The sequence below is a fragment of the Camelus dromedarius genome, chromosome 12 (assembly GCF_036321535.1).
Source record: "Camelus dromedarius isolate mCamDro1 chromosome 12, mCamDro1.pat, whole genome shotgun sequence".
In the NCBI taxonomy this organism is placed as follows: domain Eukaryota; kingdom Metazoa; phylum Chordata; class Mammalia; order Artiodactyla; family Camelidae; genus Camelus; species Camelus dromedarius.
The window spans coordinates 8,856,161-8,881,649 of record NC_087447.1 but is presented as its reverse complement, the minus strand read 5'-3'; the positions used below and the strand labels follow the sequence as shown (position 1 = coordinate 8,881,649).

The following is a 25,489-nucleotide window of genomic DNA, read 5'->3' as shown; positions in this document are numbered from 1 at the left end:
GGCTTACCTTCTCTCTGGAAAGAAATTGCTTCACTTTAAACTCCATGTGCCACTAATAAAATGTATTTTGAAAAAATAACAGTGTGGTTAGGAGTCGCTTGGCAAAGACCGGAATGTACACGAACAAGCTCCCTTGGTCCATCAGGTAAACTCGTTAAGGAGAGCTTCCGGCACAAGGGTGGTGTGTGATGTGATGAGACGTCCTGCCTCGTGGAGTATGTTGGAGAGTTTTACGGAAGAAGTGCGTTTTTTCCGGATGGGTTGTGGAAGAAGCCTCACCACCACTGCGGGACTCAGTGGGACGGACGGACCAGTCTTCTCACCGTTCTCCGCGCCAGGCCCAGCCCCGTCCCCTGGCCTCCCCTGCACCCGCGTCAGCTCTCTGAGCCCGGGAGAAGGAGGTGGCACCTGGAGTCAGAAGGGAGTTTGAATCCTGCTTCCCACTACAACCTGGGTGACCCCGGGCAAGTTAATGTCTGAGGATTTTGTCATCTCTAAAACAGATTACTATGGCGATTAAATGAAAATAAAGGGCAACAGCTCGGTGTTTATCCTTGGATCCTCTGAACGTAGAGACCCTGTGGCCAGGCCCAGGAGGGGGCGGGTGTGATTATGTCCTTGGAAACCTCCGTCTGCAACAACCGTCCTCTAGAAACAAGGGTTTTGTTGGCAGGTGTGTTCGTTCGCCAGGGCTGCCAGCAACAAGATAGCACAGGCAGTGGCTCACACAACGGACGTGTGGTTCCTCACGGTTCTGGAGGCCAGAGGCCCGAGATCCAGGTGTCAGTGGGGTGGATTCTCCGGAGGCAGCTGCCCTTGACCTGCACGTGGCTGCCTTCTCACCGCGTCCTCACGTGGTCTGTTTTTCACACACGTCTGTGGCCAAACTGCCTCCTGTAAGGACACCAGTCAGATGGATCAGGGCCACCCCAACAGCCTCGTTTTCTCTCCAGCGCCTCTTCAAAGGCCCTGTCTCCAAACACCTGGGGGTTAGGGCTTCAGCATGGGAGTTCTGAGGGGACACAGTTCAGCCCCCAGCAGGTTGGGCAGGAAGAGACTCTGGCGAAGTCAGATCACTAAGCAGATAAGGAAGAAGGAAGCAATGGGGAGGGAGGCCTGGCTTTGCGCTTATCCGTTCACAAGGGAAGTGGCTCTAGTCACAAGAGGCTGCTGGGAGACTCAGCTCCAGCCACCTGACCCCGTTGGACGGCAGCCCCTCTGTGCAAGCCCTCAGACCTCGGCTCTGTGAAGGGCCACCTCCGCTAGCCCAGGATTCTGTATGTGGAGACCACACAGGGGTCTTCTGGCCCACACATTGTCCAGGGGCAGCCCCCTTCTGTCCAACACACAGAGGAGCGGGACAGGACCTGAAATGACCACAGCTGTTACCACTTCTTACCACAAGAGGGCAGCAAACCATGCAGTGTCCACCCGTTCCTGCAGCTCCAGGCGGGTGACAACTCGACTTTGGATTAAAACAATCTGGTCTGAAAGTTTGGAACCAAAGAGGGGTTCCTGTTCCTGACCTTCATTTTCATTTAAATTCTACAGTTTATTTTAGAGCACAGTTGTCAAAAAAACATACTAGCAAATGCCCCACAGAACCCATCAAAATTAGCCACGTCTCTGACTCTTAAAACAACGAAGGCTGCTCTGCACTGGCTGCCAGGTGCCAGGCCCATGGTGAGCCCACCGGGCAGCCCCAGCCTCGGCCCTCAGCAGCTGCTTCCAGCCGGGAAGACAGATCTATGGTATTTGGCCTGAACTGGCAAAATGGTGGGATCACAAGGCGCATAATGGGGGCCCAGAGCTGGGAGTGGGTTTCTGCCCCGGGGCAGCTCGGCCCACCCGCGCAGCTGGAAGGGACAGTCCTGGAAGGAAGGGCCTTAACCTTGTAGCTGTTGGACAACAAATTTTTTTTTCAAATAATGTCTTTTCTAGATGTATTCTTCTCCAGCACGAGAGATTATAGACTCTGAGGGCAAAAGGAGGATGGAACATGCTATGTCCCTCTCTTCCAAGTGGGTGGCATGGGGAAGCCGGTGGGGACACCGTCCTTCCTGCTCCACTACCGGCTGCCTTCACCCCTGCACAGAACCATCACTGCAGCTGGTGGGGAGCACGGGAGTGTCCCCGCAGAGCTTCCAGCCAAGGAGAGTGCAGTGCCCTTCCTCCTCCTGCTCAGTGTAGGAGTGACCCGGGAAGGAATGGGACTGAAGGACCAAGGCAAAACCAGGTCTAGGAATGAGGTCTGGAAGGGGTGTGGGTGCCCAGCAGTGGTTCCATCCAGAGCACAGATACCATTAGATGGGCAGGCAACCCTACCTCCCCTGCCCCACACGCACGCACTCAGATGAGTTGAGCCACTGTCACACAGCTCGTCCCCTGTGAGAGGTTAATGTGAATGGGGAGGCACAGGGACAACTTGGCCCTTTTGGAAGATGAAATAAGGCCCAGAGAAACTGGAGTTTCCCATCTACTCCAGTTAAACGGAGGTTTATCTCAGCCTTCCCCCTCCCAAATCCTCCGTCCCTGAGTGATGGTCCTTTACACATCCCTCATGGTACCTGGCGCCCACCAAGACTCAGGTGAGAAGCAGGAAAGAACAGCACTTGTAATGACTTTACCCTTCAAATTCTGCTCCCCACCCACCCACCCACTATTAAGGTGGAATTGCTGGTAGAGTGCATGTTTAGCATGCATGAGGTCCTGGGTTCAATTTCCAGTACCTCCTCTAAAAGTATATCAATAAATAAACCTAATTACTTGCCCCCAACAAAAAAAAATTAAAAGGTGGATTTGGATTTTCATATAGTGAGAGGTTTGGGCCAGGAGGGTCGAGGTTGGTAGAGGAGACCACGCTGGGGTTCTTTTTTTTTTTTTTAGAGCACTGATCATCTCAGAGTTAACTCTGTTTTTCGCTCTGCAATTACCAGCACTTTCTGGATCCTGTGCCCAACTCGGATGGGGTTTGGGTGCTAAACTATGGCTGGGAGCAAAGGGGAAGGAAGGTTGGTTCTTCCCATCCCGCAGACCTTGGCTCCACGGCCAACTCAGGCAGCCCCGGGGTTGTTACCTGGCAGGGGAGCAATTTTTTACCGAACTTTTTTAGTTAAAAATAACCTTTTAATGCAATAAAATGGGTATGTGTTCATTACAGAAGTTGGAAAAATTGACAAAACTTTTTAAGTGTGAGAAAACAAATCCACAAAAATAAAAAAATAAGGGGAAAAATGTCTTACCACCCAGTGAATATCACTGTTAACACCTATTATATATTCATCGGTGTCTTCTCCAAAATAAGATCTTACCATACCTGCTTTTTTAAACACTTTTTCAATTAACAATCCGCGTTTCCATGTCAATAAACCTCACCTTTTGTAACACTCAGTCAACATGCAAATTTTCTCAAAAAACTTCTCAAAAAACTTCACTGACAGCAAGTTTGTCCAAATCTTGTCCCTTGCCTGGACTGGGGACTGTGCCCCTCAGTCTCCTCACAGGCCTGGCCTGTTTTTAACTCCCTGACTTGTTGGGTGGGGGGGCCAGGTGCCCGGCTGGTCGGGCTGCCGCCCCTGAGATGGATGAACACTTGGCGAGACCCTCTCACAGGGGCGCCCGCGTCAAACACAAACGTCCCCTCTGCAGCAGAAACCCGCGGCGCTGGGCTGAGGGAACAGGACTGGGCTCAAGGTTTGAGAAGGGAAATGTGGGTTGTGCCAGAGTACGGGGCCCCACCCAGAAATTTGGCAAAGAGTGACCGGGAGTGGGGAGAGCAGGTGGGGAGCGGGTTCGCCTCGTGCAGCCTCCAGGAAAGGCCTGGCCCCCCGCCCTTCCTGCTCCGAGCCTCCTCCGGCCACCTCTTCTCAGGCCACGTCCTCCCCTTCAACCTCTCCCAAGGCCTGCCGACCACACAGTAAGCAGGACCTACGCCAAGTGCCTCTTGGGCAAAGGGCATTTGCAGAAGGATTTACAAATTGGCACCGCCGGGAGGCCAATCTCGCAGCAAATCCAGCAATATTCTCTGTGGGGTGAGAACAAAGGCTGGGGTTCTCTTGCCTTCGAGAACAACATTCCACCGTCCACCAGTGCCAGATCCCTGGGGCTCTGAACTCCTGAACTCTCTCCCAGTGTTCTATTCAGACATCAAGTATTTAAGTCTTTCAAAAAGTAAGAAAGACCAAGGTGAGTTCTTCCCTCCCTCCCTCCCTCTGGGCCCACTCAGCCTGCAGCTCCCTGTGACCCCTGCTCCGCCCCGCGGCCTCACCCCGAGCTGGCCTTTCTGCCTCGGGCCTCCCCAATCTTCCCGGCCATCTCTGCTCATCTTATCTCTGGCTCTTACACAGATATCACACCCAGGATGCCTCATGACTAAAACCTCTGCCGCCCCCCGCCCCCGCCCTTTCCCACCCTGTCCCTGTCTTCTTAGAAATTCCAGCATGTTTGTCAACTGCTCTCAGGACCCAGGGCGGGGCGCCCTGCAGAACCGAACATCCCACACACACACTCAGCACTCCCAGCCCCAAGTCCTTACTTGGATGTGCTGCAGAAAACAGGCGGCCCATCCAGGGAGCACGACGTGCCTGCCTTATTTCACGGGCATGTCCCTGAGCGTGGGCACCCGAGGTCTCAGACCCAGAGCCCCACTGTGGCACCCTGGGGCGGCCTCCCTGGGAAGGGGCTTCACTGTATTTGAGAGGAGAGGTTCCAGCGCTGTTTCCCTGTCTCTGACCACTGGAGCCATGGCCTGACCACCCCTCCCCAGCTGGGCCAGTCCCCTGACCAGGCTGTTCGGGGGCTCAGATTGGGAAGGCGCCGTGGCCCGGGCCGGGTGGGCAGAATGCTCCCAGCTGCTCTAAAGCCCGGTAGGCGGGGCTGCGCTGCCCCTCCCGGGGGCAGCTCCCAGGAGGGGGTCAGCTCCCCTGGCACCCGCAGGCCTCAGGCCTGGTGCCAACACCGCCCAGCTTCTCGGCCTATCTCAGTGTTAAGGCTCCCTGGGGGCCGCTTGGGTGGCAGCCGGGCCTGGGCTCAAGTACGAAGACAGAGGAACTAGGAACTCCATCTCGTGGCTTGGACTCTGTACCCCCACAGCCAGCCCTCCCGGGAGCCCCATCCTGCCCACCACCCTCAAGGATTAGGTCACCCAAGAGCCCCCTAGGGTTCCTTCTGCTGCTGCGTCAGACCCAAACCCCTGGGCCGGCTCCTCCCAGTGCCCCAGCAGGCAAGGGCTCCCCAGGCCTCTGCACACCCCACTCCCTCTCTCGAAGTGCCTTTCCACCCTTGAAGGGTTTACAAGTTGCATAATAGTAACCTCCCTCTGAGGGTAGGTGCAAAGATCAATTAGTTAACGCACGGAAAAGTCTTAGAAGTGTGCCTGCACGTTGGAAACACTCATAAGTGTGAGCTCTTGTTACGGCCTTATTTTGTCCCCCAGTCACGCCAACCAGCGTGAACTCTCCCTTTTCTGGGCCCCTGCCGCTCTTCAGGGTCCCCAGCCAGCAGCTCCTAAAACAGGCCTCTGTTCCACGGACCCAAAACTTGCTTTGACCGTGATGGACACTCAGACACGCGGGCCCCAGACAGCAGGCCTGATGGCACTGTGTTGGGCAAGGTCCCTGGGCAGGGCTCTCCCCGCCCCGCAACAATGATGCCAACACAAAGGGGAACCCCAGTTTCATAGTTTCGGGTTTACAGAGCACTTTCACAGTTCTCTCTACTTCGCGGAGCATACAGGGCAGAAATCGTCATTCCCGTTTTCCAAATGGGGCCCTTGACGCGCAGAGGCGGTGAGCAACGCACCCAGGCCACACGCTGGGACGTGGCCAGGTGGGCCCAGGATCCCGCTCTGCCTGATGCCAAGCCCAGCGGTTTCTCCTCAGCACCGAGCTGGGTCACAATCAGTTAAGTGCATCTTCCTCCTTCTGAAAAGCAGCTCAGATGCCAAAGGAATCAGAGACGATGAAAACCAGACGCCCTGCCCCTTGTCTCTGGACCTGCTCCCAGGAAAGGGAGGACAACGGATATGTGGCCCCCAGGGCCCGGCCCGCCCCGTGAGCTCAGCACTTGGCAGAGGGAGTCTCACTGAGGAAGGCCTGGGAGACCCCTGGGGCCTGGGAAAGCCTCTCCCCAGACCTGGGGCCAGACTGCAGGCCCATTCAGCTCCAGGGTCAAAACAAGGAGTGACCAAGGCCAACCATTTTGCTACTAACCCTCTCCAACCCCAACAACCCTGCTAACTCGGTGCTGTGCCCATTTTTCAGATGGGAAAAGCAAGGCTTAGGGAGATGTGACAGTGGAGATGCCTGAGGAAGGCTGGGCCAAAGCAACCCCGTGACCTAGGGAAACACAGCCAGCCCTGCCCACCACCTGCTTCTAAGCCCAGCCAAGAGGCAGGATACACCAGGATGTCCTGTTCACTGGGTCATGGGCCCCTTTGCTGTTGGGGGAGAGGGGTCAGCTCTCAGTCGTGGTGAAGGCCATCTTGGCACAGGCCTCAGCAGGTCAGGGCCTGGGTGGGGGAGAGGGGGCTGGGCTCTGTGAGAATGTGACCGGGCAGGGAACAGGCAGAACATGTGTCCACAGCCAGGGTGCCCCAGGTCACCCGCCCAGAATTCCCCCCGGACAGTCATTTCTCCAGCCAACTCCCCATCTCAGCGTAGGAGTGCTTGTGGGGCTGAGGGTAGAGCCAGGCTCAGGCCAAGGGAGGGCGGCAGAGGCTGGCTCAGCCTGGCCTGTGTGCTAGCGTGCAGGTGCGGGTGGGGTCCCTAATGAGCCCAGTCAGAGGATCCTTCACATTCATTCAACTAACATAACAGCCATGACCACAAAGTCGAAATAACAATGAACTCCATCTCCACCCCACCAGTGCGGGCGGCTCCAGCTCTTCCCACCTCCCTTCCCCACCCACTCCCACCTCCAAAAACCCCGGTTCTCTTCCCTCCACCAAATGCACACCCCCCCATTCCATGCTTATTGTCCTCACTGCCCACAGTGACCCCGCTCCAGCCTGCCCTCTACCCACTTAAATACTTTTTGTGGTATCCTGTGACCCAAGTCAAACCCAAGCGCCCCTCGGTCTCTCAAGGCTCTGTGTGGACTGCCGCCCTGCCCCCGGAGGTCTTGGGCCTCATTCAGCATATAGGTCTCAGCTTCTCCCAGTGCCCTGCTGCCTCCAGCCACCAAGTTTCATTCACACTCTCCCCGCTGCACAGAGGCTCTTTCCTCTCCTCCACTAGGCAACGCCTGCTGAGCTCAGAGCCCACCCAAGGGACGCTTCCTCCAACACCCGGCCCAGGGACCCCTCTAACAGCCACGGATCCCTCCTTCATGGGAATTGTCACCATGGCAGGTAGCATCTGTCTCCCACACTAGACCCTGCTCCCCGTACCAGCGCCTGGGCCGGCACGTGGCAGGGCCTTAACAAATGAGTGCTGAGTGAAAGACTGGCCTCTCCCAGCTCTGGCCTTTCTTCCCCCAGTCCTCCCCAGACCCAGCTCACAGATGCCTCCTCCAGGAATCCTTTCTGTCTTTTCCTCCTCCGAGCAGCTCAGCCTTGGGCCTCAGTCAACCACTCAGTCTCTTCCCCACATGCTCCCCTCCCACCACTCAAGCTGAGGCCTCTGGAAAGCTTGGACTTCCCTCTGTCACACATCAAACTCTGACAGCCCCTTGGAGAGGAACGCTGGTGGCCCCTGCTATCCCCCATTTACAGAAGACACCCTTGAGGCTGAGAGGAAAAAAGCTCAAAGTTCTGCATTGTCCCAAACATCCCCGTACTGGGCCCCGTGCCGCCTGCTGAGATGATGCTCAGCCTCAGGTTGTGGGCCTTTTCACAGAGGCCCCACCCTCCAGAGGAAAGAGAGAGAAGACTTAATTACTCCAGTCGGGGTTGTAATTTAAAACGTACTTTTTAGCAACCTGGACCACAGAAAAGTATGTTATTACACAAAAATGTTAAGATGAGATTTACAGTAATTGCCTTCCAGTGGCCAAGTTCTGTCTGTCCCTTCCCAGCACATGATCTCCTTCTTCAAAATGTTCACATCTAATTCTATGGAACCAATTTTTCCTGGCAAAAATAATACAAGTTTAAAAAGAGTAGGTGCCTAGGGTGAGGGAAGAAGGGCCAGAATTAGGTTCAACCCCCCCAGCGATGGCCCAGGTTCCAGGAACAGTGAGGAGGATGCAGAGCCTGGAGATGGACAGTTGGTGGGCTCTGGGCTCTCTGGGCAGACGGTGGGGACCAGCGCTGCAAGTCAGGGAGGGCGGGTGGTCTCAGCACAGGGGCTGCAGATCCCGGCTAGGGTCAGCCTTCCCAGGGTTAGATCCTTCCTCCTCCACTTGCGACTGGGATCTCAGACAACTTCCTGAGCCTCAGTTTCCCAACCTTTCAAATGGGGACAGGAGTATCACCTATCTTGCAGGAGTGTCATGATGCCTAAGTGAGAAAACGCATTGAACGTGGTGCGGGACAGAGAGCATGTGGTCACTGCAGATGACACATTCTCCCTGAAGAGGTGAGAGGAGGCGCAGTGGAAGGTTGGCTTTGGCCTGAGTCTTGGAGGTGAGAAGGATTTCCGCAGGTGGAGATGGGGCAGGACAGCTGAGTGCATCTCAGGCAACAGGGAAATTACTGAAGCCAGGCCCCAGGGCCTGAGGGCAATGACTGTCACAGAAAACACTGAGGATGTTAGTGTTTTGTACATTCGGGGGAAAGACAGATGCTAAGCAAGTAAACGCGTAAACAAGACCATTTCAGATGGTGACAACGACTCTGAAGGAAAACAAGCGAGATTCCAGAACCCAGAGTGACTGGGGAGGGGGGGGGGGCACGGTAATCAGGGGAGGCTTCTCCTCTGCGAGGATATGTGAGTTGCAATCAGGAAATAATTTGGGGAGGAGCGTCCAGGCAGAGGGAAAGCAAAACAAAGGCCCAGAGGTGGGCGTGGCTCCCTGGGCCCTGCAGGAAGGCCGCATGGCCACAGGGCACTGAAGTGGGGCGCGACACAAGGTAGGACTGGAGAGACAGGTGGGGACAGGTCGCACGAGGTCATGTAGACCAGGTAAGACTTTGGATTCTGAGTGTTGTGGGAAGCCAGGAAGGGCTTACCAGGAGAAGTGGGGTGATCTGATTTATTTTTAAAAGACTGCTCTGGCTGCTCTGGGGAGGATGGGACCTGTGGACACGTGACATGAACCCCAGGCAGAGCCAGAAGCCCGAGGAAGCAGCCCCCATACTCTCCCCTCAGGCCAAGCCACCCGTCCAGCACAGGCCTCTCCGGGACCCCCGTGCCAGGCTGCTCCCAGCCGTGCCCTGCCCGACCCGTGCATCTCTGTCGGCAGCCTTTGGGGCTGAGGGATCCTTGTTCTCTGGTTATATTTCCTGGCATTCTGAATCCACCAAGGAGAGACCACCAGTGAGTTTATAGGAAAGTAAATTATAGCATCAGAGGCTGTTTTTCAGCATTCTTCCAGGCCCCAAGGGCCCACGAGGTTCAGAGCATAAACGCATTGAACTGTGTTGGCTCCTAAGACGCTGGGTGCACTTAGAGCTGAGCAGTAAACAGCCGGCCGAGCCGTGCTCTGCTGCTCACACCAGCGGGAAGGCTCCCGGGTCAGCTCTGTCTCTGCCCCAGCTCTGTCTCTGCCCCAGCTCTCTGCCACCTGGGACGACATACAGCATCTCTCTGGGCCTGCGACCCCTTCTCCAGAGCAGAGGGTGGAGCTGGTGTTCCCTCCGGCCCTTCCGGATCCCGGAGGCAGACCCTCCCCCGAGTTCAAGCTTGAGGCAAGCCGGAGGCAGCTGCGGAGAGCCACCCTGCAATCTCTGAGGCTAGGCCCGGGCAGCCTGGCCCCTTCCCTCCTCTCTCAGCTGGAGAGACAGCAAGGACCTCACCTGAGCCTCCCCACCTTGAGGGACAGCAGCCCTGTGCCCCCCAGGCTTGAGCAGAGGAGGTTCCTCCCAAGCCATCCACTCGTGGTTGGAAGTTTTTGAAACGTTAACCTATGTTATTTTTCCTCTTATTTTCTTTCCTCTTTTGGCCCTTCCCCTGATCCGGGCGGCCCTAGGGAAGAGCTGTGACAGGGAAGGCAGAGAAAGGGGGCTTCTGCAGTTCAAAAGTCTAGGCCTTCAGAGGAGTGGAGAGACCTCCAGGTACTCATCTTGTGTAAAAGCCAGGCTTTCCAGGCCCCCACCACATCCCCAGACAGAAGAGGATTCCCAGGGCAGCCGGGGAGCACAGAACGAGTGCAGGCACACCTCAGAGATGCAGCAGATCTGGTTCCAGACCACCTCCATAAAGCGAATATCACAACAAAGCCAGTCACATAAGTATCTTGGTTTCCCAGTGCATATAAAAGTTATGTTTACACTATATGATAGTCTACTAAGTGTGCAATAACATTATATCTTAAAAAATAATGTCAGATACTAACTACTATATATAAAATAGAAAAACAGGTTTCTACTTTATAGCACAGGGAACTATATCCAGTATCTTGTAGTAACCTATAATGAAAAAGAAAAAGAATATGAAAAGGAATATATGTGTGACTGAAACATCATGCTGTACACCAGAAATCGATACAACATTGGAAACTGACTATACTTCAATAAAAAAGAATGCAAAAAAAAGCCCATAGTGGGAAAGAATATAAAAAAGAATATGTGCATATATGTGTATAACTGAATCACTTTGCCATACACCAGAAACTAACACAACACTGTAAGTCAAATATACTTTAATTTTTAAAATTAAAGATTAAATAATAAAATTAAAAAACAGTGTACAGAAACAACCTAAATGTCCATCAACAGATGACGATAAAGAAGTTGTGGTATATTTATACAATGGAATACTACCCAGCCATAAAAAATAATAAAATAATCCCATTTGTAGCAACATGGATGAACCTGGAGATTGTCATTCTAAGTGGAGTAAGCCAGAAAGAGACAGAAAAGTACCATATGATATCACTTACGTGTGGAATCTAAAAAAAAGGCAAATGAACTTATTTACAAAACAGAAACGGACTCAGAAACATATGGTTACCAGGATGGGAATGGATAAATTGGGAGTTCAAGATTTGCAGATACTAACTACTATATATAAAATAGATAAACAACAAGTTTCTACTGTGTAGCACAGGGAACTATATTCAATATCCTGTCATAGCCTATAATGGAAAAGAATATGAAAATGAATATATGTATGTATATGTATGACTGAAATATTCTACTGTACACCAGAAATTGACATATTGTAAACTGATTATACTTCAACTAAAAAAAGAAAAAAAACAATGTACATACCTTAATCAAAAAATACTTTATTGCTTAAAAATGCTAGCCACCAGAGAGCCTTCAGCAAGTCATAACCTTTTTGCGATAGCATCACCAAAGATCACTGATCACAGCTCACCATAACAAATAATAATGAAAAAAGTTTGAAATACCGTAAGAATTGCCAAAATGTGACAGAGACATGAAGTGAGAAAACGTTGCTGGAAAAAAAATGGCACCAACAGACTTGCTCAACACAGGGTTGCCACACAACTTCGATCTATAGAAAATACAGTCTTCAAAGCATAATAAAATGAAGCTTGCCTGTATTACCACAAATTGGCAGTCCCTGCTCAAACCAGTGGCCTCCAGGTGCAGGCAGTAAAAGGATTTAAAAACAATGATAACCTGGGCATATATCCAGAGGGAATCCTAATTCAAAAAAACACCTGCACCCCATTGTTCATAGCAGCACTATTTACAATAGCCAAGACATGGAAACAACGTAAGTGTCCATCGACAGATGACTGGATAAAGAAGTTGTGGTATATTTATATAATGGAATACTACTCAGCCATAAAAAATGATAAAATAATGCCATTTGCAGCAACGTGGATGGCCCTGGAGAATGTTATTCTAAGTGAAGTAAGCCAGAAAGAGAAAGAAAAATACCTTATGGTATCATTCATATGTGGAATCTAAAAAAAAAAGGACTTATATATAAAACAGAAATAGACTCACAGACATAGAATACGGACTTATGGTTGCTGGTAGGGAGGAGGATGGGAAGGAATAAACTGAGAGTTCGAGATTTGCAGATACTGACTGGTATATATAAAATAAATAAACAAGTTTAAACTGTATAGCACAGGGAAATATATACAGTATCTTGTATTAGCTCATGGTGAAAAAGAATATGAAAATGAATATATGTATGTTCATGTATGACTGAAGAATTGTGCTGTACACCAGAAATAGACACAATACTGTAAACTAACTATACCTCAATAAATAAAATAAAATAAAATAAAAACAGTGATAAGATTCATTGAAAGTCTATGTGCTTTTTTTGGCTTTTTAAAAATTGAAGTTTAATTGATTTATAATGTGTTAGTTTCTGCTGTACAGCATAGTGATTCAGTTATACACATATATATTCTTTTTCATATTCTTTTTCATTGTCGGTTATTACCACCATGCATCAGCAATTCTAAACAACGTCAGTGATAAAATACTCTTACCTGGAAAGTTCTTCCAAGTTGCAAGCACTTGATACGGTTAATGTTGAGTTTCCATAAAATATATGTAAGCTCCAAATTAGCACATGTCCATGGCTTATCTTTTAATAAACACTGCAGTCTACAGGGAAATTATTTCTAAGAACTCCCAGGTACACAGAAGGTCTCCGACAGGTTCGTGTCAAGAGTAAGTTTGTGAAGGTGCAGAATCCTTGGAGCTGGCTTCGGACTCAGTTCTTGTCTCCCACTCCCGTGGGCCACCTACTCCTGTGCTTAAATAGCAAATTCAAAGTAAACAACAAAAGTGCTGTGGTTGTGAAGACCACGAGAGAGAACTGCGGTTGTTTCATTTCCATCATCTTAGACCACTCGGAGCTTTTCTTTGGGTTTAAAACAAAACAGTAAAAGAGTGTAAGGTGTAATTTTTATGCTTGGGAAGTGAAAGTCGGTTCACACATGAACTATTTGACTGAATTTTAGTATCTTTGAAGTTGAAGTGTATTGCTGATTGTTCTAAAACTGAAGAACAAATCAAAAAAATAAAATAAAGCATTACATCAGTGGCTACAATTTAATAGCTGCCTAAATTTACCTTTTGCAGATATGTATTTCAATTTTATAAAAATGCACTTCTGGGTGAATTTTAATTAGATAATTATTTACATGAGATGTTAATATATCAGAATATAACCAAAGGATCAAAGTTCATTAGGTAAATATGCAAATTATTGAATAAATATCTGTGTTTTAATGTGTGACTACTTTTGTGCTCTGATATTTATTTTTACCAGCATGATGTGTGTCCTTCAATAAAAGAAATTGATCTTTATGGATAAATAAATCAGTGGTCACTGCATTTCTTTTCTGATCTTTATTCCTCATTTCATTTCACAGTTCTTACTGAGAATAATTTTTGTTGTCTAGAGCAGGGAGGTGTTAAAGAGAGACCAAGCCTTAGTGAGGAAGCAGAGTCCACAGATGGGCCTGAAAAACCTGACAGCAAGCCTCCCAGGGCAGAAATGGATGTGTGAGCACATCTAGGCAGACAGGTCTTGGGTCATGTCACAGCAGAACCTCCCGGCCCTGGCACCACATGGGAGCAGCAGCGGGATTCCTCTCTGCACCCAGGAGTGGCCCCGAGGTGGCAGCGCAATCAGTGAACCGGAGGCCTGCACTGGCTGATGGCCAGCGAAAAGGGATGAGCTGGTGACAGGTGACATCAAGCACCTGCTGCCCTCAACACACAAACCTCGCCAATGCCTTGGTTCTGAACAAGCCTGCTGGAAGTTAGGCACAACTCTTGGAAACCCAAGAGGGCCGAGACTAGGTTTCTATCCTCTTAGCAGAGTGAAGGCTTGAGACCAAAAACACATTTTATTTTAGTTATTTTTCTTATAAATATTATAGTATCAATTATTATGATGTGTATTATGTATGTTTATATGTATATGGGATAAAATACATTACATAATATATATTACATATAAAATATATACATGGAAAATATAACTATTTTACTTATAAAAACAGATGGTAAATACATGGATAAAGTTAAGTTCTATTTCACTTCGTGAATACCTGTGTTTGAGGCCACTGTATCACCCTGGTGGACCGAAAGTGATGTGGTACCCAGAGCGGGCAGCATAGGTGGGGCCATAGGTGGGGAATGCAGGGCCAGGGGCTCACCAGGCTCCTCTGGATGAGACATCCCTGGGCCTCAGACTAAAAGCCAGGAGCCCAAGGTGGTTGGTCTTCTCTCCCCCTCCCTGTGGGTGTGGGACAACCATAGCCCCTCAGAGCCCCTCGGCCGGCCAGCAGCAGAGCTGGGCCCTGACCCCCCAGCTGTGGACCATGTTGGCTCATGTCCTCCCAGAGGGCAGAGAGCAGGGCTAAACAGAGGCACTGGGTGGAGGCGCCTCAGCGGTGACCTGCCAAGTTCACTGTGGGAGCAAGCTCCGGGCAGGGGAGATGGGAGAGGACAGGCGCAGAGGGCAGGACCTGGTGACTCACTGCAGAACAAAGAGCCTGCAGAATTCAGCAGTAAAGTGAATCAGCGTCCCAAGAAAGGTCAGGAAGTGCATCGTGTCATGTGCTGTCAACCCCAAACCCGCTGCCCAAATCCCCCGAGCCGCCTGTAAAACAGGGGAACCAGTTCCTACCCGGCAGAACAGGGACTTGCCCCGACCCTTGGAGGGAGCTTCCCCCAGAGCAAAGAACCTGCTGGTTCTGCCAGGTGCCACCACCTCGGGAGGGCACATCCCCAGCTGCCAGCCCTGTTCCACCCTCCTGCCCCCCAAGTTTCAGCTCCATAACCCTACCTGGTTGGGGAGCCAAGAAATTGCACAGATCCTTAGTGGGATGAAGCCTGCCACACCCCCACCCCTCCCTGAAACTCCAGAAACAGCAAAAGCCAGGTCACTTTGTACCTGGGTACAACTTGCCACTGGGAGGAGGGTGACGTGTCCCCACAGGCTGCCGCTAGACAGCGCATGTGAACATCTCAGGGGGGCTACTGCCTTCATCTGTGGGCTGAGGGACAACTTGTCCTGGGAAGATGACCAAAATCCTTGCAGAGATCGGAACGGTGGACTGTCACCCGCCACCCACCCCAACACCCTCCCACCCCCACCTCCCAGCCCCAACATTCACCACCACCAACCCCACTGCAGAGAAAGGATCAGAATGGCCCTCCCACAGCCTCCAACCTGTTTTCTGGGATCTGGCTGACTGCAAGTCCCAGCCCAGGCTGCACCCTACCTTCCTGCTCAGAGGATATGCCAAGCTCCCAGCCCAGGGGATGAACGTTTGGTCTCAGTCACTGCAGCAAGGGCTCGGGGCTGCTGCTGGCCCAGGCCCTCCTACCCACCAAGGATACTGGCCCTTTAAATGGGGGCCTAGACGGGCTCCCTCAGGGGAACTCACCAACCCAGCAGCCACGTGTGCACACACATGCTGAAAGTCCAGATCCAAAAGCAGGGCTTCCAGAGCCCCTGGTCCCTCCCCTCCTCAGGCTCGGGGTGCAGCTGGAGCCAGGCACAAGGTGCTCTCACCCCCTAAGCTGGAGCCCAGAGAAGATCGGACCGAGAGCAGGGTCCCTGGCCGCTCCCCAGCTGTGGCCAGGCTCCATCCCTGCAGCTCTGGCAAGTCCAGTCGGGGCTCGCCCAAGTCCAGGCCCAGCCAACAAGGGGTACGGTTTTGGCTGGGGGCGCTGGCGGGAACTGTGCCAACTCATTGTCATGCCCACGGTGCTAATTGCCCAGGGCCTGTCTTCCAGCACAGTGATCAGGCGACTGCCCACGTGTGGCCAGAAAAGATTGGCTTCCGGCCGTCACCATGTAGTATGGCAGGGTGCAGGTTCTGGCCTGGGACTCGCAGGGTTCAGGGCGGTTTAAGGATGTGTGAAGATCAGTTATTAGGGTCTAAGGAGGTCTGGGCTTGGAGCTTCAGCTGACACTTTTTGCCAACTGCCCATGAGGCAAGGCAGAGACGGCTGCTCTGCAGGCTCCTGGCAGAGGAGGGAAATGCCTGCATCTCCCCACCACGACCGGCAAAGGCTGGGACGCGCGTGGAACCAGGGAAGGAGTATCCAGAGAGAGATGCGGGAGCAGGAACAGGACATGCCTGACTCCCCACAATACAGCCCTGGAGAACAGCGGACAGACTGCGCTGCAGGGAACAGGCCAAGGTCTTTCACAACGGCTGCATTTTTAAGGTTCTTGACCCTGTGAACCATCTTGATGACACTCACAGGGCCATTCTCTGCACAGCCCCTGGGCGGTGTCCCTGAGTAGACAGGCCATGTGTCCAGAAGACCCTCCCTGTCTGACAGCCGGTTTGGGGGAGGCGACACAGAGACACGCTTGTTCTATGGCTGAAGGATAGGGATATAAAAACACTCCCAGGGGATAAAGTGGGAGTTCAGGATTCGCAGGTACTAACTATACATAAAGCAGATGAACAACAAGGTCTTACTATAGAGCACAGGAAACTATATTCAATACCTTGTAATAGCCTATAATGAAAAAGAATATGAAAAGGAATATATATTTATGTGTATAACTAAATCACTATGTTGTACACCAAAAATTAACACAACATTATAAACCAACAATACTTTAAAAAATGAAGGAAAAGGCACCATGAGGGATAAGGAAGGTTAGTATATAATGACAAAGGTAAAATTCACTAGAAAGTTATAAATATTCTAAATATGTCTGCACCTAATAATGTAGTACTTAAATAGATAAATTTAATTTTCAAAAAAAAGGGGGGGGGGGGAAGAGGGTGTAGCTCAGTGGTAGAGCGCATGCCTAGCGTGCACAAGGTCCTGGGTTCAATCCCCAGTACCTCCATTTAAAAAATAAAAATAAAAGTAAACCAAATTACCTGCCCCTCAACAAAAACAACAACAAATTTTTAAAAAACATTCTCGGATATTCTAAGCTTCCTTACATGGCTCACCTACAGGTGGACCTCGGAATTATTCTTCCTTCACCTGACCTTGCTTCTCAACCCATGCCCTGCAGTCAGGTCAGGAGTGTGGGAGTTGGCTAAGCCCACAGGTACACATGATGGATGCAGCAGCCCAGCAGGCACACAGGAAACCCCCATCTGAGTGTGAAAGCAGCCCGGTTTACCAGAGATCCTCTGCGTCCCCCAGAGTCACACGTGTGTGGACTTGAACAGAAGCTGTCCATGTGGAGACAGGACGGTGTGGGACTCGCCAACCTTCACGGAGTGCTTTCTCCATGCCCGGCACGACTCAATGTGCATTACACCGATTTCCTCCTCATGGCCAGAGGCAAGAGATAATACTCTTACGCTCATCCTACAGACAAGGAAATCCAGGCAGACAGTGGGGAAGCACTTTGCCCAGCTGGTGAGCGGTGCACCTGGGATTCCACACAGACAGGTTCATTCTAGAACCTGTTCTCTCCCTTTTTATTATTATTTTTTTAATTGTGGTAAAACACATATAACATGAAATTTACTACCTTAACCACTTGTTAGTGTACACTTCATTGGCATTAAGCACATTCACATGTGTTGTGCAGCCAGTACCACCATCCACCTCCGGGACCTTTCCATCATCCCAAACTCAGACACGGTCCCCAGTGAACAAAAATAGCCCCCCTTCCTCTCCCCCCAGCCCCTGGCACCCACCATTCTTCCTTCTGTCTCCATGAACCTGACTACCCTCGGCGCCTCATCTGTGAGGAATCACACCGCACTTGTCTTTCACATCCTCAAGTTTCACCCAAGTTGTAGCAAGTGTCAGACCTGTTCTTCCTTTTTAAAAAATTCTTCTGAATCCATAATATCTTTATACAATTCCAAATTCAAAGGGGATCAAAGTGCTTACAGTGAAGACTCCTTCTCTGTGTCCCCTCCATCAACTTTGTGGAAACAACCAGTACCATCCACTTCCAGAGATGTTTTCTGCACATACAAGCAATTACATACACAGGTTCTTTTGCTCTTTTATTCTGTTTTGTTTTGTTTTGTTTTGTTTGTTTTTCCTCTTTGCAGTCTGCCTCGGAGATCATTTCATTGTCCGTTCAGAAGACTTCCACTCCTAATCTTTTGGCTACACAGTCATTTACTCCACAAGTTCCCATGGTGGGGTGGCTATTTGAGAACCTGTGCTCTTAACCGTGTCAAGTCACCTCGGGGCCTCCAGCTCTCACACGATGCCAAGGCCTCCTTCATCGATTCATGCCCCACAATTCCTGTTTTGCAACCATTATGTAAGAGAGTAGAACAAGTAAAGAACTGCAAAGCTAAAACTCCAGATAGCAGGCATGTAACAGAGGCTCTCAGGGAGAGCAACCGCTGATGGGAACGCAGGTTGGGGAGGACTCCACTCTGTTCTATCCCCAACCCTATTCCATCCCCAACCCTATTCCTCCCGAGTCCCCAGGTGATGAAACAGCACCCCGTGCACTCAGCTGTGCCAGCCAGAAATCAGCCAGGCTCCCCCTGATGCCTCCCTCCCCTACCCATCTCGTTCTGTCCAGCATCCAGCCTGTCCACGTATCTCTCAAACCCTCACCCTGCCATCAGCTGGTCCAAACCCACCATCCTTTCTGCTGAGCTGCTCTGTCACCTCCCCCTTAGAGGAGTCAGCGACGTCTCATCAAAAGAGAAATCAGACCCCGTCACTCTCAAGTAAAACCTTCCAGACTGTACACCCTTGTTCATAGCAGCGTCTTTCACGACAGCTAGAATGTGGACACAACCCAAGTACCCATCGATGGATGAATGGATAAGCAAACTGTGGTCTAGACATAAAATCAGATCTGATTCCACCTCAAGAGGAAAGAAATTCTACAGTATGTTACATGGATGAACCCTGAAGATGTTATACTGAGTGAAATAAGCCAGTTCATAAAAAGACAAATGCTGCCTGATTCCACTTTTATGAGGTACTTAGACTTGTCAAAATCATAGAGACAGACAGTAGAATGGTGGCCACCAGGGGCTGGAGGAGGTGGGCGGAGAGCTGTCATTTAGTAGGTATAAAGGTTCTGTTTTACAAGATAAAGAGTTACAGGGATGGACGGTGGTGATGGTTGCCGTCCACGTTAATGTGTTTAATACCACTGAACAGAACACTTTAAAATGATCCCCATGGTAGATTTTGTGTTGTGTGTATTTTCATACAATTTTTTTTAAAAGCACTGAAAAAAGAAACCCTTCCTGAGCTTCCCAGGACTCTGAGCGTAAAGACCCTAGCGAGAGGCCCTTGGCAACCTGGCCCCGCCGATCGTGCACGTCTGGTCCACGGTCCTCATTCCCAGGCACAGCCTGCTCCTGTCCACCTGAGGGCCTCCGTGCTGGGCGTCCCCTCTGCCAGACTTCCTCCCCTTGCAGGTGACTCGAGAGGACCACCCCAAACCCCCAGTAAGTAGGTCTCACTCTCCTGTTGTAACAGAACGCCAAGCTTCGTTCTCCACTGGTGCTTAGCACACCAGCGAATGTCTTGTTTGTTTCATCGTCTGCTTGTCTGTCTGTGCACCAGAGTGACGCTCCGCGGCTGCACAGACCTAGGCCTGCCTGGTTCATCGCCGCATCCCTGCCGTGGGTTGATGCTGTCTTGACAGCACATGCTGAGACAGACTCTGGGGTGTGCGATTATTACTAGGGATCAGGAACTGTGACCGGAAGGGGACGGAAGCTGGGCGAGGCAGACGGAAAAACCGACCTGGAGCCCACACGGGCCTGGCAAAGCCTCAGTCAAGCGGGCAGGGAGCTGTGCAGTAAGGACCGCCTGCTGGGGTTGTCCCACACAGCACAGAAGGGCCCTCCTTGCTGGGTCACCAGGTGCGAGGGGCCCCGGGGAGGGCGTGAGCTTGAGCGTGGCAGCTCCCTGCAGCTGGGGCAGAACCCCAAGGACTGGCAGGTGGCAGCTCTCTGCCGACCTCACTCATCACGGCCAGGCAGCAAGTGCTCAAAGGGGCTCCAGACAGTGCCTCTCAGCACCTATGCCAACTCCCAAGTCCTAGCACAGTGCCTGGCACACAGTAGGTCTTCAGCACTTATTGAATGAATGAATGAATAAATGAACATTTGATTGAATCTTGAAGTGCAGATGGGATCTGGAGGAGACAAGACAGATGTGTGTTCCAGGCAGGAAACACAGCTTGTGCAAAAGGTGAAAAGACATGAAAAAAAACAAGGAATGTTCCTGAATAGGCAAACACTAGGAAAGGGTTAAATTCCCATGCAGGGGAGGAGAGGAATGAGGTTCAAATGGAAAGCAAAGGCCAGAGGACAAAGGCCTTGTAAATCGCCCTTGAATTTTATCCCATCTGACAAAGGAAGCTTTAAAAGGGTTTTAAGAAGGAGGAGGATGCAATCACCAAGTTTTAGAACCATCACCTGGTGGCCTTTCCGAGGATGGCCGGGGAGGATGAGCCAGGAGGCGGGAGGCCGTGTAGGAGGTGACTTTGACCCAGCCAGGCCTGGGTTCTAAGGCACAGGCATAGGGGAAGGAAGCAGGCGGCCACTGACATGGTGCCAGCAGGCGAGAAGGAGCCACGGCCACAGCCTGGAATCAGCGACACGTAAGCTCAGTCAGTGAAGAATCAACATCTGAAGAACAAGAAGGATGGCTAGGGAGATAAACAGGGAAGCGCTGACCTGTGGGAGCGCAAGAGAGAGAACAGTTCAAGAAAGAAACGGCAAGAGGGCCGAGGCCATTGAGGTCAAGTGCGATAAGGCCTGAAATGCCAGTGGATTTGCTGTCAGGAGGGCAAGACTCCAGATCCAGCAGCAGCAATGGGTCCTCCAGGCCAGCCTGGGGCTTGGGTGTCTCCTGGGCACCTGGAGAAGTGTCCTGTCTGCCCATGTGCTTCAGTCCAGGGTCTCCCCCAAGTCTGACCACAAGATGCTCGAGACCATGTGACCCTTGAGGCTTTAGGTCCAGACACTTCCTGGGAGCAGAGCCCAGTGGGGTATCCCGAGTCCTAGTCTTGTTTCTGCCACTGGTGTGGGGCCTCAGGCCTCAGTTTCTCCTGGGGCAATGGTCCAGGTGGGCCCTACAATTGCTTCTGTCGATCTGGGCTGCCCGGTGCTCAAGTTCAAAGAGTAGCTTGGCGGTCAGGTCTCCAGACACTGACTCAGGAACTCTTGCTGCCTCCACACAAGACTCTAGGGTCCCCTCTCCCCAGCGGCACATTGTGTAAGCTCAGTTTCAGTGGGTTGAGAAAGGAGAATGTTTACTTTTCCCACTGAGCTGATGCCCAAGTAAATAGTGTGGTTCCAGAAAAGGAGCCCACACACTGCCCTCCCCTGTCCAGGAGAGCATAAGAAGGCACCCTGATGAGTGGGTCTCCCACAGGACCCTCGGGGCCAGAGACAGGGCCAGAGCTCACTCACCACCTCCCGCCACCATGAAGCTCACTGTTACCCTCGCCCTGGTCATTCTGACTCTCTTCTGCAGCCCTGGTGAGTGCCCCGGGCCCCTCTGCCCCATGGAGCTCTCTCTGGCACCCAGCACTGCTCAGGACAGGGGGCGGCTGTCCATGCCCTCTGTCCAGCCTCTGGGAGAGCCCGGGAACACTGATGCCCAGGCAGGAAGCTGGGTCTGGTGACCAAGCCCATCTTGGGAACTTAGGGAGAGCCCTGAGGAAACTGAAAAGGACCCCGTCGTCCATACCCAGCAACCTCAGAATCCCAGGGAATGGAACAGACTGGAAGGGGTAGGGATGGAGGAAAGCCCACAGAGATGCGGGGGTTACAAGACCAGCAGAACAGTGGTAATGAGCTCCTCAAAGCCCAGTCTCGGACCAACCTCGAGATGCCAAGAGATCTGGGTGCCGCCTCCAGGTTTGGGGTCAACACACCACTCTGGCAGCCAAAGGGGCTGGAAGGAGCTGCAGAGCCTTATGGCTTCAAAAGAAACCCAACCCAAGGAAGGGTCTCCCATTCTGGGCAGAGAGGAATATTCTAGAAAGGGATCTTTCCCTTGGGAAACTGCCAACCCAGAGCAGAGATTTCTAAACATTTTTATCCTCTGCAAAAAGGGTTGGGAGCCTCTGAAGAGCTGCAGCTGTCACTAAGAGGAAAGGAATGAGAGAAGGAAGAGGGGAAGCCGGATGGGGCTCACACCCTTCTCGAAGCCCCCTGATCTTTTGGGAACTGGGTTACCTAACTGTTTCTAACTCTGTATCAGCCTCTTCTACTCCTTGTAATAAACAACAATTTTTAAACAAATGTGAAAGTTTCCTAACAACTATGGAGATAAGTTTTATGACCTTGGGGGGTGTCGGGGGAGTTAGAAAACCAAGACCAAGAGGCGGTGGGAACAACTGTGCAGAGATGTCTGTTTTAAAGGGGAAATAACATCATTTGGACTGAAATGTACTATCATTAGAAGATCTCAGTGCCAGGTACAGAGAGAGACAGTTCAGCAAGCCGGGAAGGATGCATGGTAGGAGGTGGGTCTGGGATGTGTCTGCATGTTTGTGTATGCACAGATAGAAACACCAGTGATGAGATCTAACATTTATTTAGCACTTACAGTGTGCCAACCACTGTGCTGAACCCCTTTCAAGTATTCTGATTCTGAAAACAACCCTACAAAGTAGGGATGTTATCCCCCTTTTACAGATGAGAACACTGAGCCCCAGAAAGATAAAGTAACTTGCCTGATGACCGAGTAAGTTGCAAAGGAGGGATCTAAGTTCTGGAGAGGGTCTGACTTGGGGTGGCCACTTCGGCTGGGGCCATGGAGTCCAGGCAGGGAAGCTGAGTTTGCACAAAGGCAGAGAATTCAAGGATGGGGATTTGAAATTCAGGGAGAAGATGGGGCTAGCAGAGATTAGGGGATGATGACTGTCCCCTCATTCAAAGGGAAAGGGACCAGAAAAGGGAGCAAGACCCAGGGAGCGCTCTGTAGGGAGAGATCACAGTGGGGCCAGGAAGAGACACAGAGGTGTGTCTGCGGGCCAGCCCACAGGGCCCAGCACTCACGGTGGATGCCTCTTCCGGGCCAGGCACGAAGGCTTGTGCTTGGCTGGTACAAGTGCCTCTTCCTGCCAGAGCCTGACTTCACCACGGGCCCCACTGATGAGTGGCTCAGACCATCTAACCATCAGTAAGAGGCAGAATTCCCGTCGGAGCCAAAACCCTCAGTGGACCTCTTCCCAGCCCCAACACTGCACAGAAAATCAGATCAGCAGCTTCTATTATCAGCGCAAACAGCACCTGCCCCACCCCAACCCAGGAAGTACAGGGAGGCTCAGGCAAGCCACAACAGGCTGGCCGCAACCCAGAAGGCTTCCCCACAGCGCCAAAGAGCCAGCTGCTTGGAGCGCCACCTGATCGCACATTCGACGCCATCTGTGAAGGGGCCACTGTCGCCTGCTGACAAGCCCGGCTGTGTGCATCTGGGCCAAACCCAAGTAGGGAGCTGGCCAGCTTAGAAAAGGGCCTGGTTACATGTGTGCTCTCTTTTCTTTGCTCCAGCTTCTACAGAGGTCTGTTCAGGCCTTCTAGAGGTCATTAAAAACCTCTTCGTGGGCACACTTTCCAGTTATGAGGCTGCACTTGAACCTTTCAACCCTGACAAAGACGAGAAAGACTGGGGGATCCAGACGAAGATGCTGGTGGACACCCTGCCCCAGAAGGCCAAGGACAGCATGTTAAAGTTCATGGTACCCAGCACCCTCCGCGCCCACTGCCCAGCAGTGGATTCCCCAGGTCCCGTAGCTGCAGCATCAGCCCACTTTGGGGAGTGGGTGCAGTGTCCATGTCCCCTGGGAGAAGCAGACACAGCCATCTTACCTTTTTTCTTCTTCTTCTTCTTCTTCTTCTTCTTTTTTTTTTTTTTTTTGGTAATAGTCTTCTCATAGATTTATTTCTTCATCTTACCTTTTTTAAAGATGCTTCTGAGAAATGATCCAAGCTTAGCTCCTACCCAAGCTACTGCAACTCTTGGCTGACATTAAAGTTTCTTGGTCTAGCTGTGACGTTCACTCACTATTGTATTGGGTTTTCTGTTTGTTTGTTTTAGGACAAAATAATAAAAAGCCCACAGTGTGCTTAGGATTTAGAAGCTGAAGACCTCCACCCTCTGAGGCCCCTGCCACTCCGCGGACACTTACTTCACTCCACCTCCACCAGCCCCACCTGGTTCCCATCAATAAAGTACCAGTATCTCATCTTTGTGTCCCCGCCTCATTTTTTATTCAACGGCTGTTTTGAGAAGATGCACCACATCTAGGGGAAGGTTAGAACAAAAAGAAAGGCAGTAGCCACGGAAACACATCTCACTTCCGGTCCACAGGTGGCCAGACCGGCTTCCAGCACGTACACCCTTCCATAGGCAGAGAGCCGGCCTGGAAATATTCCCAGGGCCTTGCTCAAACTTGACCTAGGGGGGAAAGGTGGGGGAGGTTAGACGGTGTGGCAGCTGACCTCAGGCTGGCCCCACAATCCCCACCCATTTAGTGATGAAATGAAGTATTCTGTTTCTTCCAGACCTTTGGGATCCTGCTCCTGGGTAGAAAAAGAAATATTTAACGTGATTATGCTAGCCAGACATGCCTGCAAACAAAGATGAAGATTTCCAGAGAGTTCCATCTCCCAAAGATAAATGGTAGATGCTTCAAGCATTTTGACAGAACAGTACGGATCTATTAGAGGCTGGGAGGGCCCTGCAACGGTCCTGAAAAATCACACCCAGCACATGACCATGGCCTCCACCTATGGAAGGATCAGATTCCTGTAAGAATTTTAGGAAACAAACGCTGGGGGGAGGAACAGGGATCAGGGTCCCTGGGGATGACTTTGAGGAGCGACAGACCCTGAGGGGCGCCCCCAGGGAAAGGAAGTTGTTTTTCAGTCATTTCATGTTTGCTGCATGAAATGATTGATCGAACTATTTCTTCGTGCAAAAACCCTCAGCTTATGCATTCTCTAAATCCTTTATTTGTTGTCATTGTTAGGCCACCCTATTTCCAGGCTGAAATTGCAGAAGCCTACCAGTCAGACTGTCTGCTCCCGTCGGCCTTACTTTAAGGACATCTCTGCCCAGAAGGGGCCGGGGGGGAGGGGGGGGGTCAGGACCAGACAGTCCAGCACCTGGTTACTACCGTCCACTGGCCGTGATGTTCTTATTCTAACTGACCCCAACGTCCCTCTCTGATTTGCCCCTGCCCCCCGCCATTCCCTGAGTCCCTGTCCAGCCAACCTTCACCCAAAAAGATAATCAGCCACCCTATTTTTTCTTGGGTGCAAAAGTCTTCAGGCATGAGATTAATCCCTAGGTATTTACTGGCACATCTGACGTGTTCATAGTGGAGATTAATCCCTAGGTATTTACTGGCACATCTGACGTGTTCATAGTGGAGCTGGGTGCTGCGGGGAACCCGAGAGCAGATTTCATAACACAACAAAAATGCATGAAGCGCTTGCTCTGGCCAGAACTGCCCTGGGGCCCAAGTAAAGCAGAGGGAACCAAACA

General features: G+C 51.2%; 2 protein-coding genes and 1 long non-coding RNA gene across 3 annotated transcripts in view; 1 reads left to right on the top strand and 2 right to left on the bottom strand.

Annotated features, from left to right (window-relative positions):
• Positions 1 to 47: 47 nt before the first annotated feature.
• Positions 48 to 4,838, bottom strand: LOC116155284 (uncharacterized). Its single transcript, XR_004139146.2, has 2 exons — positions 4,535 to 4,838; positions 48 to 894 (listed from the first exon to the last, which is right to left on the bottom strand). It is a non-coding gene; the product is annotated as an uncharacterized LOC116155284 (long non-coding RNA).
• A 16,464-nt stretch (positions 4,839 to 21,302) lies between these two features.
• SCGB1A1 (secretoglobin family 1A member 1) lies at positions 21,303 to 24,185 on the top strand. The gene is made up of 3 exons (XM_010982991.3): positions 21,303 to 21,468; positions 23,491 to 23,678; positions 24,038 to 24,185. The coding sequence occupies exons 1-3, from the start codon at positions 21,414 to 21,416 to the stop codon at positions 24,068 to 24,070; spliced, it is 276 nt and encodes a 91-aa protein (XP_010981293.1). The 5' UTR covers positions 21,303 to 21,413; the 3' UTR covers positions 24,071 to 24,185.
• The window catches only part of AHNAK (AHNAK nucleoprotein), an 89,842-nt gene continuing 88,535 nt past the window's right edge, over positions 24,183 to 25,489 (bottom strand). Inside the window, exon 6 of the mRNA XM_031459458.2 lies at positions 24,183 to 24,397. Coding sequence (XP_031315318.1) covers positions 24,387 to 24,397 — 11 coding nt within the window. The 3' untranslated portion in view covers positions 24,183 to 24,386. The remainder of the gene's footprint in view (positions 24,398 to 25,489) is intronic.